Here is a 22,886-nt window from a genome sequence, read left to right as displayed (position 1 = left end):
TTTTACAGCATTCTATATGATACTTCTTTTGTTTTAACTTATCTTTTATGGATATTTTCATACTTGTCTTTAGATAATTGATTTTTTTTCTATAAACTTTTTAAGTGTATTTATCTATTCTATGTATATCTCTATAAACTATGACTTGTTAAAGATAAAAATAATAAGAATTTTTCCAAATTATTTAATATATTTACAAACAAGTTAATTCAAATCAAAACAATAATTTAAATTTTAAAATTAATTAGATCATATTTAGCCCAATTTTGTAAGAAAAATAAAAGTTAAAAAGAAATCATTAGTAAAAGGAAAAATTGAAATTTCCAGTAAAAAGGGGTAAAATATTATAAAAAATTCTCTAAAATTTGACTATCCATGCATACTCATAATTTTGCTTACTTTTAAAAATTTGAAAGCTAAAAATATTATTAATTAACAATGACTTTACTGTTTTCTTTTCTTTGCATCAAACAACAATTATTTAATTTCATTAGTTTAAATTTTGTTAATGAATTTTAGAAATGATTTTGTAAATGTTTTACCTGTATTTTGACTGAGTGACCTTGTCTTAATCTTGGTTTGGGGGCTTGTGGAAGTTTTGGCGGGTTTATCATAAGAAGAAATTCACTGCCAAATATTTCATTATATCCTATCTTTACCCTTAACGGTCGGGGGGGGGGGGGGCGTTGAACGCCCCCCCATCCGGTTTTTTTCTCATTTTCTGTGTGTGAAAGATAAAGAGCCCAAACTGCTTGACTTTTTAAGTATGGGTATGACACATAACTGAGAGTTGGAATTTTTTGAATATCTCCATCCTGGCGGGCACAGGAGGCCAGCAAACCTGGCAGGGTCATCCAGGTAAAGAGCAAAAATATTTTTTGACTAAAACAAAGCATTTTATCATACCAAAATACTAAACAATCCTCTAGTACTACATCCTTATATAAAATACAGATGTTTAAGTCACTTTCAGGTTCCAGGTATGATCCTGCAGGTCCTGATCCTCCAGGTCTCCAGAAATCTTTAAGGAGTCACGTACGTGTCTTTGAGTGGTTTTTGTGTCATTAACTCCCCCTTCTAATGATGAAACCTACGTCTTTGTATTAAAAATCTGAACTGTTCCTTTCTATATAATGACTAAAATATCTTTAAAATTATACAAAAAAAAAGAGAATTTAAAAGAAATTCTAGTATTCTTAAAAACCAGATTAACTTACTTCTTTGAATTTCATTTTCTAAGTGACTAAAAAACATAGAAGTCCCTATAAAACAATTTAACTCAAGCTTACCAACTCTAAATGTATTTGTACTTTGTTTTGTATAGGTATTTGTGTCTAATATATAAAAATTATTTGTTTTTCTGCAGAGCCCCGACAGACTAAACTTTATGGCAGGGCTCGGCAGCCACAAATGCAGCCGTTTAAAACCGCAAACATATCTGCAGGCGGCGAGATACAGCCACCAACCTATAAACTCTACAGATGTGCCAAATATAGATGAAATTCGCAGCTGCAATAACTTATTTTCAACTTGATTTTTGTTATATTTTAAATCCGCACGATTTTTGCAGCCGTCTCCGCCGAAAAATTCAGCGGCTGCCGAGTCCTACTCTTTTTTCCTGTATCTGGTGAGATGACATTAATGATAATAAATGCGGACATTACCATCTCAATATCTCTCATCTCATACATTATAGATAGATAGATAGATGATATAAGGCCTCATTTATCTGTCTGTACACAATTTTATCACTTTATGTATCATCACTTTTATGTCTATACTTGTTGTTTCGCACATGGCCTCTAGGGGAGATCAAGAAAATAAACTAAAACGATCCCAAGATAATTATAAGTCTTTTATGAGAAGTATAACCCATTCGGAGCAGCAATTTTCGAAATATTTAACTTCAGACAAAAACCTAACTACTTTATATTGTAGGATGAACTTTTTAATCTTATTTTTAAATCATTAACAGTGCATTTATTCTCTTTAAAAAATGTACTAAAGTATAGGGATGATGCAATGGATCTAAAACTCCCTATTCTGATACTTTGATTATTAGAACTAACGCAACTTTGCATATTTTGGCTAATTTTACAAACTTTAGGTACTAGCTCAGAATGCCGCTGATCTTGTTTTGCTTTCAACTTAAGAAGACATAATTGATATAGATAAAAGAAAATAATGAAATATTCCTGTATGAAATGCGACCATCTTTGTCCTTGTCTGCAAAAGCAAACATCTCATGAATGTCGGCTTCATCAACCTAAACAGATAATCAGTTGACTCATTACAAGCAGTTTGAATTTTTAAAAATTTATATTCAGTAATCAAGAAGGGTCATGGAAAGAAAACAAAGTTGCGGATTTCGTTGCATTTTCACAGTAGCTTTTAAAATGTTATTTTAGGTTAAGTAAGTGTTAATGATTGCCCTGCAGGGTTAGAGCTCTTCGCGGGGGCTAGAAATAGAAGAAAAGCTACTGTGAAAATACGTAAAAACCCGAAACATTGTTTTCTTTCCATGATCCATCAAGAAAGAAAAATAAGAATAACAACATTTATAAGTAGTGAAGCCCAAAAAACAATGGATGAAGTGAGTCATAGAGTATACTTTCAGTATAAGAGATAAAAACAAATAAAAAACTCGCCCTCTCTTATTTTCAATTTAGAAAAAATAAAGGGGCGTTTCTGCGCTTAACTAGGAATTTTTAAGGAAACCGCCAATGTGTACCTGAACTGGCAGCTGTCGCATGACCATACAAAATTCCTCTTTGCTGAAGCTCTTCTCTGATATTCTGTATCTCTTGGCGCGAAAATTCTGCGGGTAGGGATCTGTACCACATAACACCTGGATGGATAGATAGAAAGATAGATAGACAAATGGAAGGACAGTTTTGTTATCATATAAATCAGGGGGGACATTTGACTTTAAATTATACTTGTACCGAAAGTTTTAAAACATTACGTAATCTTTGTTGATACAGACAATTTTTGTGAATTTTGTTTGATCTAACAACTGCTAGCCCTTACCCCTTAGAGGTAATACCTAAGGGGTATTTTAATCTTTACTTCGTCAAATAAGCGTATTAACCCGATTTTCTCATGAAGAAAAGATTAAATATCTACATGGATAACGCCTAGAAAATATAAAATGAAATTAAAATAAAAAAAGCTTTATTCATTACCCAAAAAGCACAAATAAATTTTTGAGTAGATATTTTAAAGAAATGATTCCATGAACTATAGCCTTTATGTATGAAGACTTTGAAAAATTTGTTGCAATGTTTGTGTAAAGTTTTAATAAAAGTTTAAAAGTGATGTCAAAGTTGAGGCCTTTGCTACTTTCAACAAACACTGTAAGAAAAATGTTACCAAAGACGTTTTTTGTATATTTTACATCTGTTATTTATTCTCTCTTTTTATCATGTGCACAGTTTTTCTATAACTAAGACTTATCCGTACACCCATTTCATGTAAACCATAGCGCATGTTTAAAATTTAGGCACTTAATGCATTGCAGTCAGACTGCTTTGTATTCATTTTTTAATTCTAAAAATGGATATTTAACTTTATGAATTTATGTTTTAGGCCAATTTTACTAAAATATTAAGTTGGCAATTAAGGCTTTCTTTAAGAGGACAGGCTAAACAAATATATTTTGTGATTAAAATCAATAGTTTCTTAGAGTGGTACCATTGTTAGTATTCACCTGTATTCTGTTGCTCTGGTATCCTCTAATTAAAATATACAATAATTGCAAGGACAATAACAAACTATCTATCTATCTCTGGTATCCTCTATTTAAAATATACAATAATTGCAAGGACAATAACAAACTTTACACAAAACTTTAAATTTAAACATTTATGCTCAAGTTGTCTGCTTAACTTGTATTATATTCACAACAGACAATGAGATCGTCAAAAATGCCAATTCTTTCATTTTTTATTTATGTCGCGCACCTTATCTAACCTAAGATAAATGTTTTATTATCAATATCTAGCTACGTAGGTTTTTAGAGAAGGAGGGGGGGTGGGAGTAACAACAGAAATGTATAAACCAGTCAAAATATAAAATTTAATTACTAATTACCTTAAAAAGTTGTTGGTTGAAAAGCTCCTCGTTTTCTTCCCGAAATTTTCTAAAAAATAAATAAAAAATATTTTAGTTCCAATATTTTTTCTTACGGAATTAAAAACAAGGACAGAAAGGGATAAGAGTAAGACAATGGTCGATAAAGTAATATACATCCCCAATGATGATACACAAAATTACATTGCAATTAGAGGTTGAATCGTTTTGACATTCAACTTTATAAATTAACCAACCAAAATTCAAATGTCCCCCAAGTTGTTAAGCCAACTAATAAAAAACATTATAATAAAACTATGGGGACTAGGGAAATTAACAGCTCAATGTCCCTTTCAATCTATGGGGGACACTGTACAGTAAATTATGATTGTACCCAAAAGTTTATAATCAAGCTCTCAGATTCGCTGGATTAAAACTTTAGGTACTTTACTAAATCTTAATTGGTTGATTAGTTCAAACTATTAGTGTCCAAACTTAATAACTGATAATTTTGTTTATCATCATTGGGGAAGTAAATAGATTTATCTTGTATTATCTTATCCCCAAAAATCCCTGCATACAGAATAAACAAATGACAAATATTTCTCTAAATGTGTTTTTCGTATTCATCGAATCCGGTGGATAGGAACCGGTTCTCATCCATACGAAAAAACTATGTCTAGCATCGTATTATATCCAGCCTTCTACGAATATAAAAATGTACAATCACAAGATTAAAACCAGTTTTTTTAGCCGGTGCCTTTGGCACCTCAGGGCTAAAAAAACTAGTTTTAATCTTATAATTGTACATTCTATATCCGCGGAAAGCCGTTTATAATACGATGCGAGAAATAACTATTATTTTGCTAGTTTAAATATCTTATTCCCTCTGTGCTTTTTGCTTGAAAAAAACCAATTTTCTTAAGTGCTATGCTTTTCAAATTATATTAATTCAATTTATTATATATGTACATTGTACAATCCAATGGAATTATTTAATGTTTTAATGAATATTTATGTTTTTGTTTGAAGAATATAAAGTGTCCTCGTTTAAGTAAAACTTTTGTTTACTTAAGTGTGTGTCCATCCGTTCTTAGCTAAGATTTAATCTTAGAATTAATTCGGCACCTCGGGTCTAACAAAACTCGTTTTAATCTTATAATTTTTCATTTTCAAATCCGCGGAAAGCTGTCTATAATACGATGCTGTCATCCTTGTTTTATTCATATTTATGTGTGATATGAACATAATTTGCATAAAAAATGGTTTAAATGTATTTCTTGTAAAGAATACTAATATGCAAAAATATAAACATCTTTTATGGCGCGGGTAACTCAGGACAGTGCCTTCAAGGGTGAAATGTAAATCAAATCAGGTATCAACAGGGATATAAATTGATGTACAACCACAATGATTATACACAAAATTATCTCTTTGGGTCGCCTCCGGGTTCCAGGGACAAATGCAATCCTTTATCACAGAACCACAATCTCTCACCAATGTCTCCTTTCCAGATCAGCGACACATTAATCCCTGTTTTAACAAATATATTTAACCTTAGAATGGTGATACTATTTTACACCGATCCTAAACCCAAATATATTTAAGGGATAATCTTTTGCCTATAAGCCCTATTCCGAAAATGGTATTAAAATATTATCGATAACTTTATACTGTTATTTGTGCTAAGAATTTATTTTATTCCTAGGTAGCTAACTTTGCCGACACTTTTGGACTGGAAGTATCAATTGTGATTACTAGAGCCATGCGAACATGACTACAATTTTCCGTTCTGCTGCCTGTATCCCCGTGAGGCGTGAAGTTCTTTGTTAGGTACCTTTGTCAGGTAAGAAAATCACTAGGCTAGCCCCGAACCGATCTTCCAGAGTATTAGCAAAGCAAAACTACCTTTAAGACGTGAACTTATTCAGAGTTCTAATCCGAAAATGTTAAATTGTCCGAATAGATAACGATCTCCAACTTTCCTATACTTCAGAAGCTGGGGGAGGATACAGTTGTTAGTGCCGGCCGTCAGATAGCGTGCTATCATCAACCGTTGGTAGCCGAGCCACCACCGTACCTTCCCTGTGTTATTCCTATTTAGCCCCGTAGTGACTTGCGACTTGCTGGTACCTAGTACCGCGCTATAGGAGTTCTCTTCAGAAGAAAATTTGGAGATAACTATCCGTCCGGATGCCTAAGCCTTTAGGCCCCAAGAAGGCCCTATCTTTAATTTATCTCAATTGATCAACATCAAAATGATATTCTATAATTTATTTAACAAAGTATTATGAATTTATCTAACAAAACTTTTTATTTTTTAGGTGTGTTCCAAATGTAAAATCCTAAGTTTGAGCCGCCAAGACTCTCAAGAAAATTCCAAAGAAAGAGAAGGGAGTCTTCCCTTAAATTTTAGAAATTTTAAAGAGAGTTTGTGTGATATAACAATTCCGTAAAACGACTGACTGTTTCTCTCTTCCAGGTTTACTTTTATAGGCCTGAAGCCTTAGGAAAAAGAGAGACAAAAATGATGACTTTTATTTTTGTGTTGATTTTTATGTTTTATAGAAATTGGCGACCTGATTATTAAGATTTTGCATTTAAAAGTGTGTGCATATCTCAACTAAATTACAATAATCATTTCATAAATTAGTAAGATCACATTTTATTTTATTTTACATCAAGAATACATTAAACTATTGGTTTCAAATTAGTTTTTCTAGTAATGTTTTTTCAATGTCCTCTTTAATTTTACAAATTTTCATTCTTTTAATTTAGTTTTTCTATCACGAAACCTCTAATTTTATGATTCTTGTGTTGTTTTACTAATGTTAATTTATATTGACAATATTTGCTAATAATTTTTTAGCTGTACTATGACCATTCTATTAAAAGGGTTATTGTCTCTAACATTATCTTTTAGGGTCTTCGTTTTATAGATCTTATTTCCCCATTTTAATAAATAGGTCTTTATACATGCTTTTTTACTTAAAAATTATATTAAATTGTTTTAAATTTGTCTAATTTTGATAATATTTTTATAGTCTTTTATTTTCATTAGAATAAATACATAATTTAAAGTATGGGTTGGGTTTTTCCCCAGTAAAGCTACTCTACAAGTTATTCATAGAATCGGTTTAGGGGAAAAGGACGAACCATGTACCCCCCTCAAAAAGAAAAGCTCGATTATAACACGTTCAAGAGGCTAAAAATGACTCGTGTTTCATACAGCCTTGTTTTTGAGGTGTTTTAAATCATAGAATATTATTTGTTTACTATTTTAATAATTTTTTTGTGTTTTTTGGCACAGACGAATTTTTTATATAATATTATAGCTTTAAGACATGATTTTAAGTTATTTTTCAATTAATATCTTTATGTACTACATTAAAAGTTGAAGGCTCTTAAAAACTTATACCAAAACATTAATGTCGTCTTACCTACATTGGTGAGCGCACTAATTCATGGATGCCGCGCTAAAATTTGAGTAGTTCTTATTTACCGCATGGCGACACTGTATAGGTTTTAGACTACAAGCTAGAAACATTTTTTAAACATAAAATAAGGAAATATACGAGTTAAAAGTTGCTTTTTTATGCTCACTTTAAAGTGAGAAATAGTAATATGAAAAGCTAGATCATTTGTTGCTATAATTTGTCATTTTCCCTAAAAATTGGTGATAAATTTTAATAAGAGCCTTCGTGATATGATAAATATGAAAATCTTAGTTTAATATAAACATTGTGAGTATTTTAGATTTATCTTGCTTTATGTCGGGTGTTGCCATGGTGAAAATGTGCTTAGTTTTGAAATGATAAAGAATTGACTAAAGAAGAAATAAGCACACTATTACTGGTAAACTAAATTTTGTTTATGTTTTTTAAAGCTATAATTTAATGTCTTTTCATGCGTCGACTATTTAGCAAGTTAAACCAAGAGGTTTTCATAGACAATGGATATTCGGCTTCGAAACCGATTAATATCCGCTGTATTTGAACCAGCTCTCACCCATTCTAAAAATCATGAAATGCATCGTATTACAGACAACTTCCCACGAATATTTAAAAATATTAATACCTTCAGCCCCTAGGGTTCAACAAAACTGGTTTTATACTTATATATTTTCATTTTAAAGTAAGAGAAAACCTGTCTATAACACGATGCGATAAATTATTCTTACATCATTATATTATTTGTCTATATACTTTTTATCTCTTAGATATTAATCCACTCCTATCGGGAAGAGTTAAAAAATAGAAAGACATTCCATTAATTAATTATCTTTTATTCAAATTTGGTCATTTTATTACTGTTTTATTCGAAAGTTCGTTTTTTAAGGTCATTAATCTTATGCTACGTTTTTATTATATAATATTTAGTCCTTCCTTTATCTCTCACTAAACAGATGTTTTTTAGACTAAATTTTATATGTATTTTTAAAGAAACAATATTTTTAAAATGTTGTTTTCCATAAAATTGCAATCATATTCCTGCATTATGACCTGAACATAATTATTTATCAATGATTGAATTTTATGTGTTTTAAAAATTGGATTTATTCTTTTTTGATTAGATCTAAAAATTGAATTTCTTATTTTTTCAGGCCCTTTTGCAGTAGTTTGGCTGTTTTTTGTTCTTGATTGTAGTCGTAGTTTGGGCTTTCAATTTTTGGTAAGTATCAAATTTGTAACTTTTTTATTTTTGACCTTTAAGACACTAGTTTTACTATATTGAACTAATGTCAAGTGGACAAATATGATAGCCTCGTCATATTCATCTCCTTTCTATTAGTTGTACATTATATAACATTATGTGTGTTGAAAAAAAATATAAGGTCCACATCAACTTCTTGGGAAATTGTTTTAAAGAGCAGCTGCGTTGTTTCAGTTTATTTGTTATGGGCCAAATATTTTTCCAACAATTACTTTTGTTATTTTATTTTATTTCCATATCTAGTTAAGTTATAGAGTAGTTTTATTTAAACTGTTATAGTTCTTTTTACGCGTTAGCAAAAGCTACATATTTTATTGATTTTATCCTATTTTATAAAGTAGTAAGCCTTTTTTGTCTGTAGCGAAAGATCTCGCTAACCGCTGAACCGATATGGTTCACCTTTACAATGAAGCTTCTTATATGTCTATGGAAGGTTGTAAACTATTATGGGTGAAAAGACCTCACACATTAATTGCCCCTAGAGGCTTCTAAGGGCGTAACCGCTAGTAGGTATATGAAGTATTTTACATTTATTTCATAGTCGGTTCTAATTTTGTAAAAATTACTTAGATCCTTTCAGATATAAATAATAAACTCTTAAAAAGTCCTTTTTAAAAAAAATAGCTAAAAACCCGACTATACAGTCAAAAAAACCCTAAAGTTAGTTGCTATTGCATAAATTTCAAGCAATATCATATTCCCAGTTTTGTTCTCACTTATTAGTTTCAATCTCTCGATGTCATGAGTCATCAGAAAGTTCCCAAAATAGGCATTAAATATTGGGAGATTGTCATAGAGTCTTAATTCTTTTATTATTAATACAAGTATAAGTTTCCCTGGTAGCCATACTGTTTTATATTTAGGAGGAATCCAGTCAAATCACCCCACGAAGACTGAGAGAAGGCTTCCCTAACAAGACTAAAGTTTAATAATTTAAGATATGTCAAGGTAAAGTCACGCAACCTATTTCTTCACCACAGAGCAAAAATTAAGTGTCGGAAATAATGTTAATTACTTACAAAACTTAAATTTATACTAAAATGTAATTTGTTTAATGCTAAAGCCATTTTTATTTTCAAATTCATTTTTAGCAAAGAATATTTAATTTTGTAGAAAAATAAAAATGAGAAAAATATTATCCAATCTATATATGTGATTAACCTATGACGCGCAAAAGGTTCAAATCTCTATATTCGTTGTATCAGTCTAACGTCGCCCGTCGGCCATCTTACTAAAGCAAGGGAAAACAGTCTACATAAAAACTTAAAGAAAATTGTTATATTTTAGTACAGAATACGCAATTTAAATCAATTCAAAGCATTTATAAAAACAATTTGAACTTTTTTATTTCCAATTTTAGTAGTTTTCAACAACTTATTTTGTTTCTTTTAAGAAAAGATTGGTTGGCTACCTAATGAAATTTGGAATCAAAGTTATAGTGTAGATTGCGGCCTATCCAAATATCACCTAATTATGTAAGTAAGTTTTTCATTCTTTGACTAATGAACCATTGGATTGTTTTAATGAAATGTACTATTCTGAAAAGCCCTAAATCGAAAAAAGACTTTAAAAAGAAATTAACAAAGCAATGCAAACTTTAGTATTTTATTTATGTATTATACTTTATTGTTTTATTTGTAGTTCATTTATAACAACCTAATTTTGTTATTTTATTTTAGGTTGTTTAGAACCGCTGTATTCCACCTGAATAAACGAGTATGAAAAGCTTCTCTGACTGTTCCACTGTCAGCTGTTTATTCTGGGACACCTGCCGCACTGCTACATCTCCAACTAGTGGGTTGTGGTACACATACAAAGTAAGTATATCATTGCATGTAATGGGTAAATTATGAATGGGAAATATATATTATTTGAGTGTTTTCACCTAAATTTTTCAGCTCTCTGTTGAGTTTCCTATCCCTATTTCTCTGATAGTTGAAAAAAGGAAAGTTTTTTAATATTCTTTACAGGGGAGAAAAAGGTTGATTGAAGATATCGAAACTTTTAATTGCCGTCTTCTTTTTTGAGTATTTTTGTTAGGAAGAGATAAAAATGGACCATTTCAAAATATTTGAAGTCTTTAGTAGTTTAGTCTTTAACAGTCATTCGTTGGTTTTTTGTCTCAAGTATGGGACTGATGTGGTTCTCCATTTTCGGATCCTAGGAAATTGATGATTACTAGCTGTTTTTTCTGGTGTTATCCTATAATAAAAGAGTTAGAAACCTGGAATAAAATTATTAAATATTATTATTGTTCCAATTAAAGTAGTAGAGTGTGTATCTATCTTAGCTTTACATTTTTTAAAAACATGGATATCTTGATTTAATTTAGGAGGTGGTGTGGTAGTGTTGTAGTCCAAAAAGCTGTTTTTTCTTCCAATAAAAGATTATTGAGCAAAGAATAAAACGTTTTTAGATTTATGCACTGCACACCAACGACAACGTGATTAGACACCTTGCCAAGTTTTTTTACATCATAAGAGCAACATCCTCTTTCACTTTTAAATTATAGCTTTTTTAATGATACAATAGATATATGGAGTATTAGACCGATACTTAAAAGATTGATTTTTCTAAAATTGTATAGCTATTTTAATATTTTTTAATTGTTCTTATTTTTCAGTTGTTTTGAGAAAGAAGATGAGATTTTTTGGGATTTGTTTGGGCCGCTATTTATCCGCCAAGACAACCTACATGGAGCAGAATGTTCCTGTCCTGGAACAAGGTTCCAAGAAGCGTGGTGTTTGCCGCTATTTGTGGGATGACGATGTAGGAGATACTTTCTAATTTGGTTTTGTTATTTTATTTGGTAAGTTATAATTCTTTGATGAATTTTTAAGTATCGAACTCATATTTAATATTGGATAAGAGACTGTGTTTCTTCAAAACAACTAATAATTTTATCTTGTTGTTAATTTTAAAATAATGGTGTTTTAATTACAAAGTTTTTTGGTTTTTTACTATTGTCTTATTCATTATTGTCTCATTTTACAATTATTTTTTCTTTGTTTTAGATTATCATGTAGCTGTTTAGCTATTTGTTCTGCCGTTTTCTCACTTATTGGGCTTTGTTGTTGGTGTACAAAATTTACTTAAGATAGCAGTTATGAGGTAATGATATTATCATTTAGACTCAATTTAGATGGGTATTAATTTAAAATATTTTATTTGTTCGTAATTTATGAGCTGTATAAGTTTTCATAGAATGATAAAAAAATTGGTTTATATTTATAATGGATTTTATGATGAGAAAAAAAGTATTCTGAACAAGAGTAGAACAAGAGTGTAGTGCAGATAATTAAATCCTAATGTTTTTAGATGTAATTTTTTAAGTGTGAATGTCTTTTGGCTTATTTTCTGTGTGCTTTTCTTTTTTAAATAATCTTATTTACAGCTTATATTTTGTAGAATATTTTTTAGCTTGATTTAATATTTATTTTTTCTGTTTTTTCAGTCATATCTACTCGGCTCCCAGTTTTAATACAACAACTGTGGTTCCAACATTTTATTGCTGATCAAGTAACTGGTGAATGTCCGCCCTATATTTGATTGCAGACGGAGTAGCCTGTACACTGATTTTCTAGGTAGGTGTTCCTTTTGCTTCTATTTTGGTCCTTTAGGGCCTATGGTGCTCCCATCCCTTTTTATAGGATTGTGAAGCTAAAAGAAGACCCCTTAATTATTTTTTTGGGGGATAAGATACATGCATGCTTATTCTTATTTTAGGTGAAGCAAAAGATTAGGTTTTGTTTAATGTAAGCAGAATATGTGACTGATATTTTTATAATTAGATAGTTATTTGCTTAGCAAAATAACTTCTCCCCCTTTGCAAAAAAAATTTTGCTCAATTGGAGGGGTTTTAATATAAGTTAGAGATAAATTTGAGAGTGATTTTTATTAGTTGCTTTATTTTTCAGTTCATTTTGTTGGGAGTTGGGAGGGTGGTTTATATTTTAAAAACTTAAATTTATTTTGTTAATATCATTCTGTATAAAACATATAAGGCACTATTTTCTGTCTTTCTATAGAATAATTGACATAAGAGACATTGGCCTTTTGACTTATAGATTTAAGACAAGAGTGAAAGAAAGTGATAAAGAGAGGGGTCGAGAGAAAGAGAGAAAGAATTAATATCGCTTTTTTGTTTTATACTGATAGCTTTGGTGTTTTGTTTTTATTAAGGAGTGTCGTGTAAGGTGAAAAATCAAGGTGTGTGTAAAAAAAATATTGATAAGTAAAGTTTTAGTTTATTTATGTTGATTTTATTTTTATGTTGTGTGAAATGTGCATGTGCCATCCAGCTTGTTTGATATTTTCTTAATTTAGAGTTTTTTGTAAGTTTGTTTTAATAGTGTTGTTTTATTTCAGCTGTTAGCTTTTTAGCTGTCCAGGCTAGTGTATGTGTATAACCGATTTGGTTAGAAGAAAAATAGGCAGCTGATTTCTGCTTTCTCATTTAATTTTTTCTCAGCTAAGTGGGCAGGTGTGTGCTTGTCGCTGTTTAGTCTGGTAGAGTGTACTCTACAGCTAAATAGGCTGTGTGTGTGTGTGCCTAGGCGGCATTAGTTTTGTGTGTCGCTTAGGGGCTTGGTAAAGTGTACTCTACAACTAGCTAGGCTGTGTGTGTATGTGTGCCTAGGTGGCACTGGTTGTGCGTGTAGTTTAGTTGCCTAGCAAAGTGTACTCTACAGCTAACTAGGCTGTGTGTGTGTGTGCCTATTGTTAGATGTTGAATAATGTATTTTAGAGCTATATAGCCTGCGTGTGTGTTCCGCCTAAGTGGCTTGGGAAACAGCTGAGTTGTGGTGTGTAAAATTGCTGCTTTAAAACATATATGTGTAGTTTCCCATTTGTTTTTAAATGACCTTATATTTTTTTGTTCATTTTAAAAGTTTAAAATTTTATGGCTTAGCAATTGTAGCTTTTTATGTATAAATTTACAAGAAAGAAGATTTATAAGTGAAGTAAATATTTTAAATGTAGCAAAACAAGGATGACAACATCTATAAATAGTGAAACACAAAAAGGTCATTGATGGTAATATTTACAAGTAGATTTGTAGTGTATTTATTAATTGATTTATTGGGTAAAATAAACACTAAAACTTGTTTTTATTTATATAATGTTGTCGGTCAAAGTAACTTACATAAAGGATGCTCATAACTATGGGAAGAATTATTTTGATCATGATATCTTAAAGAGTTTTAAGACTGGTCCAAAAATACCAAAAATATGGGGGAAAATGTAAAAAATATAGAAATAGCCAAAAACCTGCAAAAAGGAAGTCTGATCGTCTTGTCTGTTTTCTTTAAACAACAGGAAATTTTATTTTGCAACTAAAAAAAAATCTGGAAATCGTACCATAAACACTGAGGATATGTAAAGAAATAAAAAAATTACAAAAATAGCTTAAAACCTATTCTATTACGCAAAAATTTTGATTGTTTTTATGCGCACGAAAACGAATTTTTCCAATAATTGTCTATTATTTTGCCAAAATTGACAGAAAAATTATTCGGCGTTTTTATCTTCCTATTTTAAAGAGAATAAGAAAAAAAAATTTATTTTTAAGGCAAATCGATTTAAAAACTGCTTTCAAGAAATGTTAGAAAGTAATTTAAGATTAAGTTGTCCTAAATCTTAGAAATTGTTATTAATTTATCTTAGGCTTGCGTGTGTGTGTTTAAATATTGCAAATTGTACTTTCAAAATACGCATTATTTAAATTAAAACTAAAATAATTTTGATGAGGTCTGTTTTCTATCTTGACATGTGTCAACTTTTTTCAACACTATATTTATGCATTTACACAAAAATTTTAATTATATTATTTCGGAGCAAAGCATTTCCTTAATTTTCTATCTATCAGTTTAATAATATTAGAACCCTCAGAAAAGTTTTTATCATATAAAGTTTTTCAAATTTTACTATAAAAATTCAATTTACTTTCCATAAACAACTAATTTCAAAAAATAAACTGCATTTAGAAATATTCTTTGTTTAGGCCAAAAATATACAAAAAAACTCGCCATTTTATCTACACATCCTAAGAAATACATGTTTCAAAGCATAAAGGCCCTATTCTTTACACAATGATACAACTATTGGCTGCGCCCCTATAAGAATATTCTTAGGGAAAAGCTTAAACTCATATTTAGGTTCTTAAAACCTTTTACAATGCCATAGATGCTTAGTGCTGTAAAAAGTATGAACAATATTTTAATTAGCTTATAGAAGAACGAAAGGTTGTTAATAGTTAATCATTTTAGCTTGCCACAATGCTATCTCTTAACATCGACTACATTGATTAGGACACAAAGTTATCATTTCAGATGGGGTAATTGGACGTCTGTATTTTGGGGTATAAACGGTCAAATTCCTCTCAACCAATTGCATTAGTTCTCTGGATGGGAAATCTATGTGTTCAGCTGATAACATCAGCTTCCTTAAGGCTTTGGTTAGGACAGATTGGTATTGTCCCTCGGGATAGGTTTCATATTGCCCAATATAATTATTTTCCCCTTCAATTGGAGCTGTCCTTCCTGAAAAATTATCAGCCATTGTCAATCCTCTCAATTGTCCACCTGAGCGTGGCTGGGATAGGCGGGAATGCCCTGACAAATACAGGTGGTAGAACCACCCTGAGCGGTGACGCTGTATTTGCGGGACTTTACAGCCGCGGCTAATAACTTCTCGTCTTTAGGAAATGCACACTCTGATTGTTTATTCTAAAAATATTTAAAAATCATTAAAGATTCTGTTTATTCCTTTATCTCGGATTAATTTAGCCTTTTTTTTTTGATTAAGAATAGGAAAATTATTAATTAGTGATTGGGATGTATCAAAATTGTTTAAAAGTTTAGTTAAAAATGGAGAAATAAGCATTGGTTTTAGAGGTATCAGGTGGTAATTTATCATGTATGACTTATTAAAATTATTTTGTAATGGAAAAACTGTGGTTTACCTTAAAAATTGTAAAGCCTAAAAAAAAGATAAAATCTTTAAGTCTAAAGTGAAACTTAAATCAAACTTATACCAGATAGAGAGCCTAATCAGTTCAGTCTTATAAAGTTGTATAATTTGCAGTTGAAAATTCAAGATAATCAATTTAATGTATTTAAAAGTTTGTAAAAAGTTGAATTAAATGTATGTTTTGGAGCGATTTTTAACACACATGTCTAAAAATCAACACATGTGTTCAGAACTAGGTCATAAACCTCAGAATTTATAAATTCATTTTCATAAAAATTATTAGCTAAAATTAGGCTTATTTTCAGGGATCTTAAGGGATAAGACAATGGACGATATTTTGTTGGAAGTTTATTAACTCATAATTAATGAAAATTGGATTTAATTATACAAGGATCTAAAGGGATAAGACAATGGATGATAAATTTGTTGGACTATTTTGCTACATAAACACATAATTTATGGAAATTGGATTTAGTTAGACTTTTCTTATGGAAATTTTTATTTCTTTTGGGATTAAGTTCATGCTTATTTAATAAGGTCTTGTAATTTTGGATGACACATTTCTGTTAGTAAGTTTTTTCCAATTATTATTTCAAAAGTACTGTGTCATTCTAATTTATTATTGTGTGGTGTTTTCTGATTATTACAAAAATTTAATAGCTTATTTATTTATTTGTTACTAATTCTTGTATTTTATTTTTAGGTATCATGCCTGTTCAATATCCTGTGGTTGGAGGATCGAGTTTTTGTTGAAGAAACAGTAGAACTGAAATTGGTTATTTGTGAAATTCCTCCCTTGGGACCTCCGCAGATTTTACCGGTTTTTGTCTGCAGATTTGTATCTTTTACCCTGCTGACTGAAAGAAATGTATCTCCGAAGTTAAGGAACCTGTTTTGGCTTGGAGATGGGGAGTGGTGCTCGAGCTTAGCCAGCCACATATTTCCAAAAAGAGTGAAGGGCTTGAGGATACTAATGGAGGTATAGGCAGGTAGGAATTTATTGTTTTTTAAGCAAGAAAAATTTATCTCTAGGTTATATGTTTTCTGCAGTTTTGTGGGGAGTTATTTTATAATTTTGATTGTATGTTGCAGCTTGCTACATAACTAGATATGTCTGTACTTGATAAATACTAGAGAGCATATCTGCTCTAAAACTAGAATTGTCGTCTGTAATTATTTTTTAATTTTCTGCTGAATTTGTTCATTTTATTAAGCACACATAATTGCCCTACTTTATAGTTATAATCATGTCTATTCTTGTTCAACTCTTTTTATTATTTTTTTTCTTGCCTTTTATAAATAAAGCATTAAAGTAATGTATATAGAGCAATAAATAGTATATGTAACAACCACCCCTTCTCAAAGACCTTTTACACGACTTTTGTTTGGGTCTTTGAAATAAGCTGATTCATTCAAAAATGTAAATACAGCCGGGTGCTGGCAAAAGAACCAAGAGCAAATTGCAAACTAATGTTAACACAATGACGCCCAAGCTTTTTACTTAGCATGGGGGTAAAATGAGGATTTCTATATGTTAGCTTTGTAAGATATTTAATAACTTGAGGGGTGTAAGGGATAAATACACCATTTCCCCTTTACTTGTACTTCTATGTTTCAGTTATAATGATTTCTGCATTTTGCCTAGTTAATTTCGTTTTTGCATAGTTTAAATACTGTTCCTTTGTTAAAAATTATTTTGAAAATTATCTATTGATCTCTTGAAACTGAAAATAACCCAATACTTGAAATAAGGACATAGTTAATTTGCCACCCCCACAAGAAAGATCTCAACCATTTATGGAAAAATAATCGAAAACAACGTAAATACAGGCAAAAATTAAATTTGGGAACATCTGCAATATATTAGTTCTACATTTGTCGCTAGATGTCACTAAAAACTTGATAATTTTGATTTTCCACAAAGTATTCATATCATTTGGAAAAATGTCTTATCACAAATAACTAGGTTTAAAAATGCAGTATTGTAAATCAGAAAAGATGATTATGAGTATAATGGCAGTTTTAGATACTTCACATAAGTTTAGATAGAAATGACAATTTTTCCCTAAAATTGTCCCTTTCTTTTTCTAAAAGCAGTAAAAAGCATTAAACAGCTAAACTTAGAAAGCAAAATTTAATGAAATTATTTTTCGTCTGCAACGCTCTAGGTCTATGCAATTGGAAATCAAATAATATGCTCTTTATACATTTATACTATAAATTTACTAATGAAACTCTGTGTCTCATTGTATAGTTCTAAGAATGGGATCTGGAGATTCTTAAAACGTTTGGATAATGGCTATTTTATACCTTATCTTTTTAGCTAGATAAACCCTAATATAATTTAAAACATTAATTAATTTATTTAGGGTTTTAATTAAACGGTTGCTCGATTTAATTGGCTTAGACTCCGGCTTTGTTTCATGCTTATTCATATCAATCCTGTTGGTTCCGCGTTCAGTCATGGCAATGAGTAATAATCTCTCATTTGACATACTAATGTATGCAATGATAAAAAATAATAAGCCAAATGAAGCAAGAGTACTACCAATCACCATACTTGTTAGTAGAACTAACATGATTGTCATGAATTTATTTTGAGAAGGAAAGTCTTCAAGATATTGGAGCCATGATAAAGCCTTTGTTTTTCTGGCCCCATTTTTCATGCACAATGCACTTTTAAAATCTGATTTTTCTTTAATTCTATTGTTTTCAGATATGTCAGTGTTGTAAGAGGACTGTACTGTTTTGCAGTAGTCAATTTTCTGCTCATCTAAATCCTCAGGGTAATTTTCTTTGCTTTTTATTTTACTGATGTTTATCTGTTCGTCTATTTCCTCTTTTTGCCCCAAACTATTTTCTAAATCGACTTTGTCTATTTGTACCTCTGGGCATAGCAATTGTTGAGACAAATTAACAGAAATTTTATTGCTAGATAATTTTTCAATTTTTTGACTTATTTTTTGATCCGTCGCGTAATTAGGGGATTTATCCAATTTTGTGTTATACACATTTTCTTTTATATTGGTAATTATTGGCGGATTAATTTTATCTATTGGATTATTAACAACAGAGTTTTCTATTATTTTTAAATCATTGTCTATAGACGAACAGTTTAATGTTGAAGTATTAGATGTTTGACTTTCCATTAATATATTTTCTATTAGCTTATTAGTATTATTACTATTTACACTATTTTGGGTATTATTATTGACACTATTTTGGGTAGTCGAACATTCTAGTACTTCAACATTCTTAATTTTTTCATTTTGATAATCAATATCCGAATTTTTCAGGTTTATCTGAATGGACAAAGAAATGTTGATTTTGGGACCAGATTGATTCTGAGGTGATTTTTTCCCTAGAATAGGGGTGCCGGGTATGTCCCAAGAATCCGTAACTTGTGGTATTTTTATCTGTAATTGTATGTTTTTGCTTTCTTGAGAAATACTCGGCTGCCCTACTAGTTTTTTTCCATTGTTGGCGGGAATTTGCACGCCGACAATGGATGGTATAATCTTGATACACCATAATTTAAGCAGCGTGGGCATTGGTCTTTGGAGGGATTGACATTAGGGAAAGTGAAACACTCCCCACTACCATGGGTGTCAGAATTACACAATAAACAAACTATACTGTTAGCTTTTTCTTTATTCTTTTTATACCACCATTCCATATTTGCTTTTTTAACTGCTTCATCTGGATGTTTTAAACAGTATCTAGAATAGTGAGGCTTTTGGCAATGCTCACAAGTTTTTTCCTTTTCTACTTGGTTTACATTTGCATTTTTTTGTCTGTCTAATTTTCTTTTTCTCTCAATGGCTGAGTTATAAAAGCTTCTGTTATTGCTAAACCAGCTTAAGATTGTCTCTTTAGTAATGTAAGGAACATTGGTGGATGTCAAAAATGCAGATTGCAATAATGGTGGTACCAAATAGGTACATATTTTCTCCCTAAGTTTAGCCATTTGATTTTCATGACTATTGCCTGTTTTTTGCAACATGGCTGCCAAATATACTATTATTTTATTTGGTTTGTCTTCATCTTCAGCAGTGAATCTATAAGTGTAGAATTGTTTTTCATATTGATGTGGGTTGAGTAATTCTGCACCTATGGTAGTTAGGATCGATTTTACAAAATCCTGAGCACTAAGGGCATTAGGATCTATTTCTAGAATATCTAGTTTATTCCTTGATTCTTCATTAAAATAGTGAATGAGAATATTGTTGTAGGAACTATGAGTAAAAGGGATCTCATATTCCTCCAAATATTTAAAAGTGCTAAAAAAAGTGTAATTGTTAGTTTTTTCTCCATATTGGGGTGGGATTTTACCCAATATTTTGACTTGTCTGTGAATACGTTCGTGTTGACAACTGCCCCACACTAAATTATTTGGTATGAGATTAATTATTTTTGCTGTATTTAGGTCAGTGATGGATGTGTTTTCATGAAGGAGAAGTTTAAGTTGCCACATTTGAGATTCAGATAAGATATTTCCAAGTAAGTTATTTTCTTGTCTTGTCTCTCTATTTCTGTTATCTCTATTGGTAGATGGAGTCCTTCTATCTAACTCCGTATCTGAAGAGCTAGAACTAGAGCTAGGACCACTACTGTTACCACGTCTATTCATTATCCTTGGCATAGAGAAATTCTGTCTGTCTTTATGCCTGTCTTCTTTGTCACTATTGTCTCTTTTATTTTGTCTTTCTTTACTTGACTTAGTTTTGTCTTTATCGTATTTATAACGATTTTCATGTCTATCATGATGTTGTTCATGGCGTCTTTGGTCCTCATTGCCATGTGGGTTAAGTGGATCATACATTCTGTCAGGCCTTTTTTTAGAATGTTTTTTACTTTTTTGTCTGTCAAAATCCTCACTATAATAGCTAGATTCTGACTCATAACCCGAAAAATCTGAAGTTGGTTTAACTATTTTTTTATTTTGGGGTTTATTTCCATTATTTTCTTGTTTTATTACTTGAATATTTGGCTCATGTTCATGTATGGGAGGAGTGTCCTGTAAATGTATTTGAGGCCTATTTAATATGCGATTTTGTCGCCTATTGCCTAAGACAAGCATTGCTGTTGCTGAGTGAATCTCAGGCCTAACATGAGCACTAGGTATTTCCTCCAGTCTTAGATAATGATTTACTGCATTATTTAATCCAGGTTCATATTCTGGATTATAAGGTGGAGGATTTAATATTTCATCTTCTAATTGATCAATAATAATATCATCCATTTTAGGTTATTGCTGTACTACACATGGAATGAGGCCTAAATCAAAGATAAATGGAGCACCATTGTGCGTGGCCTATGCATTGCTGTACTACACATGGAATGAGGCCTAAATCAAAGATAAATGGAGCACCATTGTGCGTGGCCTATGCTCTGCTGCACTACACATGGAATGATTGTTTGTCAATGAAGAGCTGTGCTTTTATGGATGCTTTACTGGTAAGACTTATTTAGTGGCCTTGCCCTCTCCCTCCTAAAAGGAAAAAGTTAAATCTTACCTGGGTTTATCCGGTAACGGAACCAATTTTATGGGTCGCCTCCGGGTTCCAGGGACAAATGCAATCCTTTATCACAGAACCACAATCTCTCACCAATGTCTCCTTTCCAGATCAGCGACACATTAATCCCTGTTTTAACAAATATATTTAACCTTAGAATGGTGATACTATTTTACACCGATCCTAAACCCAAATATATTTAAGGGATAATCTTTTGCCTATAAGCCCTATTCCGAAAATGGTATTAAAATATTATCGATAACTTTATACTGTTATTTGTGCTAAGAATTTATTTTATTCCTAGGTAGCTAACTTTGCCGACACTTTTGGACTGGAAGTATCAATTGTGATTACTAGAGCCATGCGAACATGACTACAATTTTCCGTTCTGCTGCCTGTATCCCCGTGAGGCGTGAAGTTCTTTGTTAGGTACCTTTGTCAGGTAAGAAAATCACTAGGCTAGCCCCGAACCGATCTTCCAGAGTATTAGCAAAGCAAAACTACCTTTAAGACGTGAACTTATTCAGAGTTCTAATCCGAAAATGTTAAATTGTCCGAATAGATAACGATCTCCAACTTTCCTATACTTCAGAAGCTGGGGGAGGATACAGTTGTTAGTGCCGGCCGTCAGATAGCGTGCTATCATCAACCGTTGGTAGCCGAGCCACCACCGTACCTTCCCTGTGTTATTCCTATTTAGCCCCGTAGTGACTTGCGACTTGCTGGTACCTAGTACCGCGCTATAGGAGTTCTCTTCAGAAGAAAATTTGGAGATAACTATCCGTCCGGATGCCTAAGCCTTTAGGCCCCAAGAAGGCCCTATCTTTAATTTATCTCAATTGATCAACATCAAAATGATATTCTATAATTTATTTAACAAAGTATTATGAATTTATCTAACAAAACTTTTTATTTTTTAGGTGTGTTCCAAATGTAAAATCCTAAGTTTGAGCCGCCAAGACTCTCAAGAAAATTCCAAAGAAAGAGAAGGGAGTCTTCCCTTAAATTTTAGAAATTTTAAAGAGAGTTTGTGTGATATAACAATTCCGTAAAACGACTGACTGTTTCTCTCTTCCAGGTTTACTTTTATAGGCCTGAAGCCTTAGGAAAAAGAGAGACAAAAATGATGACTTTTATTTTTGTGTTGATTTTTATGTTTTATAGAAATTGGCGACCTGATTATTAAGATTTTGCATTTAAAAGTGTGTGCATATCTCAACTAAATTACAATAATCATTTCATAAATTAGTAAGATCACATTTTATTTTATTTTACATCAAGAATACATTAAACTATTGGTTTCAAATTAGTTTTTCTAGTAATGTTTTTTCAATGTCCTCTTTAATTTTACAAATTTTCATTCTTTTAATTTAGTTTTTCTATCACGAAACCTCTAATTTTATGATTCTTGTGTTGTTTTACTAATGTTAATTTATATTGACAATATTTGCTAATAATTTTTTAGCTGTACTATGACCATTCTATTAAAAGGGTTATTGTCTCTAACATTATCTTTTAGGGTCTTCGTTTTATAGATCTTATTTCCCCATTTTAATAAATAGGTCTTTATACATGCTTTTTTACTTAAAAATTATATTAAATTGTTTTAAATTT

The 22,886-nt window shown here is 31.0% G+C and overlaps 1 protein-coding gene and 1 long non-coding RNA gene across 2 annotated transcripts in view; one reads left to right on the top strand and one right to left on the bottom strand.

The window, feature by feature from the left end:
• LOC145314671 (uncharacterized) overlaps positions 1-22,886 on the bottom strand; it is a 39,994-nt gene that overhangs the window by 4,370 nt on the left and 12,738 nt on the right. Inside the window, exons 4-7 of the mRNA XM_080154673.1 lie at positions 4,093-4,141; positions 2,732-2,848; positions 2,199-2,266; positions 543-630 (exon numbers count right to left, since the gene is read on the bottom strand). Of these exons, the coding sequence (XP_080010799.1) occupies positions 543-630; positions 2,199-2,266; positions 2,732-2,848; positions 4,093-4,141 (322 nt within the window). The remainder of the gene's footprint in view (positions 1-542; positions 631-2,198; positions 2,267-2,731; positions 2,849-4,092; positions 4,142-22,886) is intronic.
• Positions 7,812-22,056, top strand: LOC145314669 (uncharacterized). The gene is made up of 14 exons (XR_013877841.1): positions 7,812-7,926; positions 8,675-8,742; positions 9,648-9,732; positions 10,178-10,259; positions 10,464-10,601; positions 11,408-11,593; positions 11,799-11,895; positions 12,239-12,368; positions 16,460-16,745; positions 18,473-18,542; positions 19,053-19,105; positions 20,183-20,256; positions 21,004-21,213; positions 21,577-22,056. It is a non-coding gene; the product is annotated as an uncharacterized LOC145314669 (long non-coding RNA).

This window comes from Acartia tonsa, chromosome 3 (genome assembly GCF_053477335.1).
Source record: "Acartia tonsa isolate MP-2025a chromosome 3, ASM5347733v1, whole genome shotgun sequence".
Classification (NCBI taxonomy): Eukaryota; Metazoa; Arthropoda; class Copepoda; order Calanoida; family Acartiidae; genus Acartia; species Acartia tonsa.
The sequence above is the reverse complement of the archived record's forward strand: the minus strand, read 5'-3'. Positions and strand labels throughout refer to the sequence as shown.